Source organism: Tupaia chinensis, unplaced genomic scaffold, assembly GCF_000334495.1.
Source record: "Tupaia chinensis unplaced genomic scaffold, TupChi_1.0 Scaffold146140_1, whole genome shotgun sequence".
Lineage (NCBI taxonomy): Eukaryota > Metazoa > Chordata > Mammalia > Scandentia > Tupaiidae > Tupaia > Tupaia belangeri.
The window spans coordinates 749,298-761,991 of NW_006205995.1; the positions used below are offsets into that span (position 1 = coordinate 749,298).

The window sequence follows — 12,694 nt, forward strand, 5'->3', positions numbered from 1 at the left end:
AAAAAGATTTCTTTAAAAACATCTTATGATTTCTATATGATGATAATGGGAAAAAACTCCTTGAGAAATGATCAAATGTCATGGCTTATTATTACATACACCTATGATGGCCCTGTGGATTGGAGTAATCCTTCAGTTCGTACTGCCTGTGTTCCTGCCGTGTGCTAGGCACAGTTGTAGATGCCAGGGATCTGGCAGTAAACAGGACGAGATCCAGATCCTAAGTTTATCCCAGCAGTGCTCTACTGAGGAGATTTTAGAGATCTCCTTTGGAATTGCCTTCAAATCTATGCAAAGTATTACCATTTTGACTGGAACCGTTATTGCTTGGCCTGACAACCCATCTTACTCTCAATACCATGCATGTAATTCTTGCTTGGCTCCAAGGAGGAAGGTCTCCCATCGTTGGGGATGTTCACAGTTGACTCTAAGTGTGGTTTCCCTTCCTACAGCATGCCAGGTCCTGTCGTTACTGTCCCTTCTGTCTCATCTTCTACTGTCCAGGCTAAGTCCTGTGCGTCCAGTGAAACTGGGATCCGATGTCACATCCTGAAGAATAGCCTTTGCTGCTCACCCTGGCAGACCTTACGGCTCTGGCTCACATCATTGGTGGTTTTCACTGTCATATTTTTAGCAGTTTTTCTGTGTGAATTACTGGCTTTTGTAGTAGGTTATGGGCTCCTTGAGCATATATTTCTTATTTCCCTGGTCTTCACAGTGCCTAGCAGAGTGTCTGCCCTATCAGTCATTCCATTAATGTTTGTTGAGAAAATAATACATTTCTGAAATATTTAAATCATAGCGCTGTGGATGTTTACTATGAAGAGGATATTCTTCCCTTGGATGTACAAGTACTAGAATATGTTTGGAAATCAGAAAGATTCCTTTGCAGACATAATACATATATAATCTTTTAGCATTACATTCATATATTACATCAAAACCTTTTAACATCCAAATCACATACGCACACACTCAGGGAGTATAACATCTATTGGCAGAACTTAAAAATTGTTATCCAGAAAACTTCCTGCACTTAGCTCAGTACCAGTTATATCATGAGATGATAATCAGCAGAATATTTACTTGAAAGAAAGTGATTTTAAGGATATTAACTTGTGAGATAATTTATTAGCACTTAGTGGTTCCTTTATCATCTTACTTTAGTAAATTTTGACAACTAGAAAACTAGATACCATTTACTTAGGTTTTTTGGTTTTATTTTTTAGTTTGCTATAAGGCACACATGTTTGCTGGAGAGAGAAAGAAAGCATCCCCCATGGGATGACCATGCCACCATCCCTTCTCGTTCTTCTCTCAGGATTTTGGACACACACACACTCACACTCAAAGCAGCATGATTTTTTAAGACACAGTGTCTGCATATGGCCATAAGGGATCCAGCCCCTTCACCTCCACACCACCTGTTGGCCCTTAGTTTAAGTTTTTGATCAGTTTTCTTTCTTTTTTTTTTTTTTTTTTTTGGAGAGGTTTTTCACTATAGGGCGCGTGTGCTCGCCAGCCAGCCAGCCAGAGAGAGACATAGAGACAGAAAGCGAGAAATCACCCCCCAGGGGGGATGGTCACGCCGCAATCCCTTCTCCTCCATTTTCCTCTCGGGATCTTGGGCATGCACGCACATGCGCCCGGCGTGAGTTTTAAGCCACCGGGTCTAGGACGTGAACTGCGGTCGACTACGTGGGAGTCCAGCAACATAGCCATTACGCTAACTGCTGGTTCCCTTGATCAGCTTTCTTAGATATGTATATTTTAACTGAAGAGAGAGACTATGCTAAGAGTTACTAATATGAAGCCATTATCACTCAGAAATCAATGTCATCCATTATCATGACAACTACAAAGCTATAAGTGACATTTGAAAATAGCAATTCATAGGTTAAAAAAAAAGATATCATAATAGTTCTTAAGGAAAGTTGTATTTTGATTTAAGTGATGCTTATTTAGAGCATAAATTAAGTAGATTTATGTCACCTGATCACTTGCTTAACGTCGTATCCCTGCTCCTCTGCCATATAGGGAACAAAGGTGACAAGATACTCTGAGACTCTGTTCTTTATCCCTGTCTCTGCCTACTATACAGAAAATACTGGCGATTTTGTGTAAAAAGCACCTACTAATAACCGAAAGCATTCTTAAATTTTTCTGTAAATATATTACAACATACTTAAATTCTTTGGGTTGAAAATAACATCATTATCCTTCCTGCTGTGGGCTACATTTAATTAAGAAGACTCTAAAAAGCCAACAGACTTTTTTTTAATGCCAACATATGTAGAAATTATAGAGCTAAATCTAGAGCGTTTCAAAATTTGATATGCTTAGTGTTGTATTTTAATCCAAGAGTGGGTGTTTCATCTCAGTTTTCAGAGTCAAGAAATTTAGACCTGACAGGATTCTAGAAAATCAGTTAGTTACTTCATAAGAGAAAAACCTAAGGCCTAGAAACCACAAGTGATTTACCCAAGGTCTCAGTTAGATGGCAGGACTAGAACCCAAGATTTCTGAGGGCTTCTGGTGTCTCTCCTTTGTGTCATATTTTCCAATAGGATTTCTCTACTTACAGGAATTTCTTTGATTGTCTCAATCAAACCTGAAATCAAGATCTTCCTGGTACTAAAGTGAGAAAAAGTAAATTTTCAACAAAATCTTTCCAATTTTTTCTTTTCCACAACAAAAACGTTCAGATATATTCTTTCCACAAGTTTATAAAGGATCTAGAAAATGGAAATAGAAAATGGAAATAGAGGTAGACAGTGAGATTCTAGAAGAATCTCTGTATTACATGGAGCATTGGACCAAATACCTGCTATCTGGTCCATTTGTGCTGCTGTAACAAAATACTTGAGACTGAGTAATTTGTAAAGAACAGAAATTTATTTCTCATGGTTCTAGGGGATGGCACCACCAGTTCCAGTGACTGCTTCCAAGGTGGCCCTTTGTTGCTCATCCCCTGGAGAGAATGAATACAGTCCTTGCATGGTAGAAAGTATGGAAAAGCAAAAGGCCTAGTCAGGTTCCTCCAGACCCCTTTTATTCATTCATTCATTCATTTATTTTAAGAGGTTTTTGCCTTAGGGTGCACGTGTTGACCTAAGAGAGAGAGAGAGACAGAGACAGAGACAGTGAGAGGGAAAGTGAAAAATCACCTTTCCTAGGGGAATAGCCACCCCGTAATCCCTTCTCTACTTTCCTCTCAGAATCCGGGCATGCATGCACATGTGCCTGCCGTGATTTTCAAGCCACCTGTCCAGGACTCGAACCACAGTCAGTGGAGTTCAGGGACATAATGGCTAGGCCAACTGCTGGTCCCTCCTCCAGCCCTTTAATAAGGCACTAACTCACATCCTCGAGGACAGAGCCCACATGGCCTGATCACCTCCTAATAGGCTACCTCTTAATACTGCCGCATTTGGGATTAAGTTTCAATGTGCGTTTTGGAGGGGACACAAACATTCAAACCATAGCTACCACCTAAGCGTCTTGAGTGTGTGAAGGTCAGGGTGGTGTCCTAATGTACCTCTTCAGGTTTCATATCTTTCCTGTGCCTTCTGCAGGGTGACATTTTATTACTAGTTTTGCTAAATAAATCAAGGTTATGGTCAGCCTACACCAATATTTCATCTGTGAGTTTTTGTAGAGACTTTAGTCTCTAGAGAAGTCAAAGGCAGAGAGAAAATTTTAATTGGACTATGGCAAATTTTTTCTGTTGTTTTTCTACAGAACCAAAAATATCCTGGCCAGAGATTTTGCAAAAGGAAGATGAAGGTTTCTTTTAAAACACAAGCTTCCTTAGGAAAAAAATGTCGCCCTGTTTCATCAGTTCCGAGGTGCACAATGTTTCGCATTTTACATCTCTGAAACTGGGAGGCGTCTTACGATCGGCGAGGGTTCTAGTTTAATTGGCAGTGCTTTTCCTTTATTAGTGTTGTCTGCTATGGTGTAGCTCACACTTAATGGCATCTTAGATTCGATAAAATCAGCTTGAGGGACCAGCAAGTGGTGTGGAGGTTGGGGCGCTGGACACTCCCACATGGCTGACCACAGTTCAAGTCCCGGACCTGGTGGCTTTCTCTCTCTATCTCTCTCTCTCTCTCTGGTCAAATTAAAAAATAAGTTGAATGAATAAATAAAAATTAAATAAAAATAATTCTTTTAAAAAATCAGTTTGAAAACATCTTTGGGTTACAGAGAGTTCAATTAGGCGCATTTATTGATAAACCTACTCTACTGAATTTGCTCCTTCCCTGCTGTAATTGAAAGTAACTAGTAAATGGCAGGGATTCTGTTATTCCGTGTGTTCCCCATGCAGCTGTGGCAGCCCCTGTGTGCTGCTTCAGAGGTCCTCGTGAGGTTGTTTAAGCTGATTCCAGAAATAACGTACGTACAGCTAAACAGAGTGCCCTCTCCTCCCAGATCGAGGGGTGCAGTTTGCAGTTCAGTCCCGTGGCTTCCAGACAGCCTCATGCATGTGAAGGGTAGATGGTGGGAGAGGGCCTAGGCCCGGTCTGTCCGGTCGCCATCTCATTGCCGTAGATTTCAGTGTCAATGTGTGGTGGTGACTTGGCCTCACCCACTGTCAGCACTCATGGTCCCAGTGGGGGTTGCTGCAGCGTGAGGTGATGGAACATCACCAGGCTCTGTGCCTCCTGAGCAAGAGCGTTGGCGGGCCCTGCTGTTGTCTTTGATAAGCCCTTCCTGTGGAGCAGGCTTCTCAGAGCTAACACAGTTGCTGCAGAGCGCCGCGAGAGCAGCACCGATGCCTTGTGACAGCAGCATTAAACTTCATGATGCTTTTGCATCTGATCTGCATCCCGTTTGCCAGCAGCCTCAGTGCACATATCTCCACAATCGTCTGATAACTCATATCCCTCTTCTTTTCCTTGTGTTTCCCACTCAGGACTCAAATTTGAGATGAAATTAGAACTGTTTTGTTTGTTCTTTTTAGTTTTGCTCTAGGGCCCCTATGCTCACCAGAGAGAGAGTGAGAGAGGGAGAGAAGAAGTGAGAAAGCAACCCCCGGGGGGATGTCTACGCTGCAGTCCCCTCTCCATTCTCCTCTGGGGACTTTGGGCATGCACATACATGCACCTGGCATGTTTTTCAAGCTGCCAAGTCTGGGACTGGAACCATAAATTAAAAAATAAGTTGAATGAATAAATAAAAATTAAATAAAAATAATTCTTTTAAAAAATCAGTTTGAAAACATCTTTGGGTTACAGAGAGTTCAATTAGGCGCATTTATTGATAAACCTACTCTACTGAATTTGCTCCTTCCCTGCTGTAATTGAAAGTAACTAGTAAATGGCAGGGATTCTGTTATTCCGTGTGTTCCCCATGCAGCTGTGGCAGCCCCTGTGTGCTGCTTCAGAGGTCCTCGTGAGGTTGTTTAAGCTGATTCCAGAAATAACGTACGTACAGCTAAACAGAGTGCCCTCTCCTCCCAGATCGAGGGGTGCAGTTTGCAGTTTAGTCCCGTGGCTTCCAGACAGCCTCATGCATGTGAAGGGTAGATGGTGGGAGAGGGCCTAGGCCCGGTCTGTCTGGTCGCCATCTCATTGCCGTAGATTTCAGTGTCAATGTGTGGTGGTGATTTGGCCTCACCCACTGTCAGCACTCATGGTCCCAGTGGGGGTTGCTGCAGCGTGAGGTGATGGAACATCACCAGGCTCTGTGCCTCCTGAGCAAGAGCGTTGGCGGGCCCTGCTGTTGTCTTTGATAAGCCCTTCCTGTGGAGCAGGCTTCTCAGAGCTAACACAGTTGCTGCAGAGCGCCGCGAGAGCAGCACCGATGCCTTGTGACAGCAGCATTAAACTTCATGATGCTTTTGCATCTGATCTGCATCCCGTTTGCCAGCAGCCTCAGTGCACATATCTCCACAATCGTCTGATAACTCATATCCCTCTTCTTTTCCTTGTGTTTCCCACTCAGGACTCAAATTTGAGATGAAATTAGAACTGTTTTGTTTGTTCTTTTTAGTTTTGCTCTAGGGCCCCTATGCTCACCAGAGAGAGAGTGAGAGAGGGAGAGAAGAAGTGAGAAAGCAACCCCCGGGGGGATGTCTACGCTGCAGTCCCCTCTCCATTCTCCTCTGGGGACTTTGGGCATGCACATACATGCACCTGGCATGTTTTTCAAGCTGCCAAGTCTGGGACTGGAACCATGTAGTCAGTCCTGTGGGATCCAGTCATGTTAACCTCCATGTCACCTACTGGCCCGAAATTGGAGACTTTTGTTTTTTTTACTCACATCATAATTCTTTTCTAGCTGCTGACTTTGACAAAGGTGGCCATGGTTAACATCTGAAAAAGTTGTTTACCAGTGGTCATGCTTCCATGGTTACAGCCTCTTAGCAGGACTTTAACATTTTATTAAAAACAAACCAAAAATAATATCTAGGAAATAATACTAAATGGAAGTGTTTTATCTGCTCATGATTTCTTTGGAATTAGGGGTTGCAGAACAAAATTAGGATGTTGTTTTATGATGCCTTTGTGAAAAAGAATACATTTTCATATCAGTTGGTGCAAAGAAACGCTATTCTACCAGCCATGTTGGTGTGGTTTGAACTGATTGTAACGATAACATTACTTTAAATGTTCCTTTGCTTTTAACGACTAGATTCATAGAGCTAAAGGTGAGGTAAAATCTTTCATGTTCTTGCTGCCCTTTGTAGAATATTGTTTTTTCTTCCATGAGCTAAAGTCGATTTAACCATTCTGATTTGTATCAATTAACTAACAAATACATTAAACCACTTACTGTAGGGACATTTCATCTTCTTTTTTTTTTTTTAGGGACATTTAATCTTATTATAAAGTAAATCTTATTACAAAAAATGCTTAAAGGGTTTGAATAAAGTAAGGTTATTTGATGTTAATAGTAATCAGGTACTAGTAGCTGCCAAAGTAAAATTACTATATAATTTTGCCAATTTTAGCAAAAAAAAAAAGGAGCAATTAAATGGCAAGTATGTCAAGTTTCTGTTGCTGTAAGTTCATTTAAAATTATAGGAACATGGAGGCCTCTCATCTTTCTTCTCCTTTTTTGTTTCTCGTGAAGTGGGCCAGATGGAGAACATATCCCCAGGACAAATCATTGATGAACCCATTCGTCCAGTCAACATTCCCAGGAAAGAAAAGGATTTCCAAGGAATGCTGGAGTATAAGAAGGAGGATGAACAAAAACTTGTTAAGAACCTGATTCTGGGCAAGTATTTTCTGTAGAAGATAAGAGATCTTCCTGGTATCTCTGTCAGTGGTGGGAAAAACTAGCCCTTCAGTTTTGAAATGCTCAACAGTGGAGTGCCTTGGGTTGTCATTCATGTACCACACACTGTAGTGTGAGGTGGTGTCTCCCCCACTGTGTGTTATCAATTGCAGTGACACACATCTAGGCTTACCTATGGGATCCCTTGAGGCCAGGCCTTCTCTACTCAGCCCTGGCTACATGTCAGCTAGGAAGCTTTTCCAGACGGATTAGATAAAAATCTCTAGGAAAAAGAACCTGGTGTTCTCTAGTACTGTTTTGTTTTTGTTTGTTTTTAAAGCTAGAGAGTAAATGTACTTGTTTTTCATTTTTCTTTTTTTGGAGAGTTTTTTTGTTGTGTGCTCACCAGAGAGACTGAAAGCAAGTAATCACCCCCCAGGGGGGATGGCCACACCGCAATCCCTTCTCCTCCATTCTCTTCTTGGGATCTTGGGCACACATACACATGCACCCAGCATGAGTTTAAGCCACCGTGTCCAGGACTTGAACCGCGGTTGACTACGTGGGAGTTCAGTGGCATAGCCATTACGCTAACTGCTGGTCCCCAAGAGTGCATGTGCTTGTAGGAGACAGAAGATACAGAGGAAAGGCGAGAAAGCACTCTCCAGGATGGGTGGCCACACCATCATTTCTTTTCCATTATCCTCTGGGATTTGGGGCACACACACTCACACTCATTCACCTGGCATGATCCTCAAGCTGCCGGGCTGAGGACTTGAACTGTGCAGCAGGCCATGCAGGCTCCAGCCACTCCCACTGCCATGCCACCAGCTGGCCTCTAGGACTCTAAAAACTCTTGAGGGGTTCTCAAGCATAACTACCATCAACATCACTACTCCAGCCCTGTCAGGTTCCTGAATTTCTGTTTTTCCTTACTTCCCTGGAAAGATGGACGGCTATGTATATCTAGGACAATAATAGGGAAGAAACAAAAGAATTAAGAAAAAGATTCCAGCAAAGGAAGGAAAGGAGAGGACAAATAAGACGGGAGTGGAAAGAGCATTTGAAAGTTGCATAAGGCCTTTACCGTTGGGTAAGAGCTGCTGGCCCTGCACGGTGTCTTAGAGGGTGGGACCAGAGAGTGTGCACACCGTGAGCTGTGAGATGGAAATCCTAAAAACTCTCCTTCCAGCTTTTGCGTGGCATTCCTCTCTCTAGGGACCAGCATGACAGCAATGTGATTGCCAGTTATACCTGATTTAGTGTTCCTTGCACTAAACGTGATACTATATACAGTGAGAAGGCACTTAACTCTCAACATAAGCTTCATTTCGCAAACGTTCAGGAACCACTCTGGTTTCTAAGTGTCAAGTTAGCAGAGATTCAGTGATGGAACAAACGAGTGCCGAACTTCTACCGTGTGCGAGGCACGTTTTTAGGGGTTCATGATGAACATAGTATGAAGGGGAAATCTTCAAAAAGTTCATGGGGAAATGTATTTATGAAAAACTATGGTGTGCGTGGATTTAAACTTTTTTTGGGGGGGGGCACCAAAATAAACTCATACTTGAATTCCTTTTTTCTGTGAGCTTTTTAACACCCTGAGCAATGAGCTGGCTTTCTGACAAGGAAGTGAGCTTTGAAAATAGTTACAGGGTAGTCTGAGTGATTTATTACCCTATTCTTTGTGGCATCAACAGACCATCATGTTCTATCCCTTTTGTTAGAATATAGCTACTAAATAGAACCGGTTCTTTTAGCTACGACACTTTGAGTCTCCATGCAACCAACTTTTGGCCGTGAAAACTTAGCCACTGTGACTCCATCTTGGCCTTAGCCTGTCTGCATGCTCAATATCCCTATCTCCTGCCTTACTAGCAAGGAGTCATAAATTCTTTAGAGACATGTAAAAGGGGTATGTATTTTACATTAACCAGACTATAGAGGAAAAACACAAGAGACTTCCTTTCAGGATCCTTACTGTATCTACCTAGAGTGGGTCTAACTCCTGACCAATATTCTCATAGCACTTACATTCCAGGGGAGAAGAAAAGGAAATGAACAAATGTATAATGGAGTAAAAAGAACAAAATGAAAACAGTTGAGATAAATATCCCTCAAAGAAAAGTCTCTCTGACAGGGTGATCTTGAACAGGGATTAAAGGAAGAAAGGGAGCTAGTCATGCTGCTGCCTGAGGAGAGAACATTCTCGGCAGAAATAAATATAGAAGTACGTAGGCCCCAGGTAGGGGTGGGGGGAGCAGAGGCATGCCTGGCAAGGAGACCCATGCGATTAGAGCAGAGTGAGTGAGCTGGGCTGGGGGAGGACAACAGTCCAGATCAGGAGGACCATGGTGAGGGTTTCTGATCTTATTTCAGCTTTTCCCTCTTTAGACTTGAACTAAATTGCTAGTTTAAACCCTTCTCAGTCTTAAGCGAAAACTTCCTCTATCAAAAGTGTTCTTGTAAGCATGTCTGTACATACATCTTCTTTCAAAATAAGGCTACGGTTGAACAGTAATCAAAATTAACTTGACATAAATGCATTTAATTTTAGAGTAAGTTAAGTTTCTTCTTGAATAAAAATAATCCACTTAGGGTTTCACTTGGATTTCAGATGAGAAGCTGCTTGCAAGTTTTGCAGAACAAGAGTGGCATGATCTGACCTACATTTTGTAAAAGAATTACTCCGTTGTGTGGAAAATGCCGCACTGGGGAGCATGGGCTGAGTCAGGGAGGCCAGTGAGAGAGCTCTTGCGGCAACACAGGAGATGATGGCGGCCCAGATGAAGGCCGGGCTAGTAGAGACAGGCAGTGCGTAGCAGCTGGATTCGGGCTGTACTTTGTAGGTAGCACCGGCAGGATTTGTTGATGGATTCGATAGAGTCCAAATTGATGATTATATTGATGACCTGAGAAACTGGAAGACCAGAGCTGCATTTACTGAGGTAGTGAGAACTCCCTCGAGGGTAGGTTCTATCGGGAATCAAGAGTTTGGTTTAGGAGAGGCTCGGTCTGACAGGCCTCAGCACAGAAGTGATGAAGGCAGCTGACACGTGAGACTGGGGTTCAACACAAAAGTTAGAGCAGGAGACATAAATTCAGGAGTTGACATTGTGAAGGCATGTCCCCACCCTCAAGAATTTCTCCACTTAATGAGCTATCAAAATGCTCCTTTTTTTTTTTAATACGGCCTACTTACCTTGAACGATTGAACTCCTACATGACAACTGTGTTTTTATATCTTACAAAGCATGCCTCAAGAAGACTTTCAGTGTTATGTAAGCTTGTTTTTCCTTTTTCCTTTTTTCAGAACTGAAGCCACGTGGTGTAGCAGTGAATTTGATTCCAGGGTTACCAGCATATATCCTGTTCATGTGTGTCCGACATGCTGACTACTTGAATGATGACCAGAAAGTAAGGTCGTTGCTAACGTCAACAATTAACAGCATCAAAAAAGTATTGAAGGTCAGTTCATGTTCAGCAAGAACTCCTAATGTTTATGAGGAGAGTCTGCACAGGTGCTTTTCCTTCTTTAGATTTAAACTAAGTTGCTAGTTTAAACACTTTGCAGTTGCAAGTGAAGACTTAGACTCTCAAGAGTGTTCTATTTTGGGACCAGCAGTTAGCGTAATGGCTATGTCCCTGGACTCCCATGTAGTTTACAGTGGTTCGAGTCCCAGACCTGGTGGCTTAAACTCACGCTGGGCACATGTGTGTACATGCCCAAGATCCCGAGAGGAGAATGGAGGAGAAGGGATTGCGGCGTGACCATCCCCCGCCGGGGAGTGATTTCTCACTTTCTGTCTCTCTGTCTCTCTCTGTCTCTCTGGTGAGCGCATGTGCCCTATAGCAAAAACCTCTCAAAAAAAAAAAAAAAGGAGTGTTTTTTCTTGCAAACATGTCTATGTATATGTCTTCTTTCAAAATAGGGCTTCAGTCGAAAAGTGATCAAAATTAACTTGATATACTTGCATTTGATTTTGGAGTAAGTTGTTTCTTCTTGAGCAGAAATAGTCTGCTTAGAGGTTTTACATGGAACTAGATTAAAAATATTTAGCATAATCTATTTGTATTAGGTCATCAGAAAAGTCAAGGCAGATTTTTGCATAGAAAAACACATCGTGATTTTTCCAACAACCTGATACATATAGGGAATATGATTCTGGAGTTAAAAGCGATGGTACCTTCGATAATATATGGCTCATTCATATAAAAAGATATTTGATAAATCATTAAAATTTCTCTTTCAACTTCCTTTCCCCTTATTCTCTTACTCACCCCACAATTTTCCTTCTTTCTTAAAATGCCTGGTTCCAGGTCAGTAGGTAGCATGGTAGCTAAGGCATTGGACACTCCCACATAGCTGACCATGGTTCAAATCTTGGACGTGGTGGCTTGCTTCTCACTTTCCATCTCTCTCTCTCTCTCTCTGTCTCTCTCTGGTCAAAATTAAAATAAATGAATGAATAAATAAAATAATTATTTTAAAAATAATTTTTTTGGTTTTTTGGAGAGGTTTTTGCTATAGGGCACATGCGCTTGCCAGACGGAGATAGACAGAGAGACAGAAAGTGAGAAATCACCCCCCAGGGGGGATGGCCATGCCGCAGTCCCTTCTCCTCCATTCTCCTCTCAGGATCCTGGGCACACACGCACACGCGCCCAGCGTGAGTTGAAGCCACCGGGTCCGGGACTTGAACCACGGTCGACTACGTGGGAGTCCAGCGACCTAGCCATTATGCTAACTGCTGGTCCCTAAAAATAATTATTAAAAAAAAAAGTCTGGCTCCATGTGAGAAGCATCACATCAATGCTAATCAGGGACTTGGAAACAGCAGCCACATTATATAACAGCCGGGAGCCCTACAGAGTTGTAATCCCAGAGTCACCTTGCATAATCCTCCTCCTCACTCTGGGGAGACAGTGAATATCATGCTTAGTTTTAGCTCAGATATTGCTGTGAAGAGCTAACACAGTGTCCTTTGCCTTTAGATTATCTATCTTAAGAACACTTTTACGATAAAGATAAGTCAATAGTAACATGCCCAGTAGACTCTTCCAAATCTCAGATGTCTTTTGTGAACTTTAAAAAAATTGTGTGAGGCCAGCAGGTGGTGTAATGATTAAGGCACTGGACTCCCACATGGCCAACCACAGTTTGAGTCCCAGTCCGGGTAGCTTATAAATGATGTCAGGCATGTGTGTGTGTGCATGCCCCAAATCCCAGGAGAATGGAGGAGAGGGGTTTGTGGCGTGGCTATCCCCTCAGAGGTGATATTTCACATTCCTTCTTATGGTCTCTGTCTCTCTCTCTGGCAAGCACATGCACCCTATGGAAAAAAACTTTAAAGAAATCGTTATAAAATATATATAGCATAAAACTTATTTTAACCATTTTCAAGTGTACAGTTATGTGGCACTAAGCTTATTCGCATTGTTGTACAGCCATCACCACCATCCCTCT

At 42.4% G+C, this 12,694-nt stretch overlaps 1 protein-coding gene across 1 annotated transcript in view; it reads left to right on the forward strand.

The window, feature by feature from the left end:
• Window positions 1-12,694, forward strand: part of MYO5A (myosin VA) — a 155,576-nt gene that overhangs the window by 130,071 nt on the left and 12,811 nt on the right. The window contains exons 37-38 of the mRNA XM_014584250.2: window positions 7,081-7,227; window positions 10,541-10,695. Coding sequence (XP_014439736.1) covers window positions 7,081-7,227; window positions 10,541-10,695 — 302 coding nt within the window. The remainder of the gene's footprint in view (window positions 1-7,080; window positions 7,228-10,540; window positions 10,696-12,694) is intronic.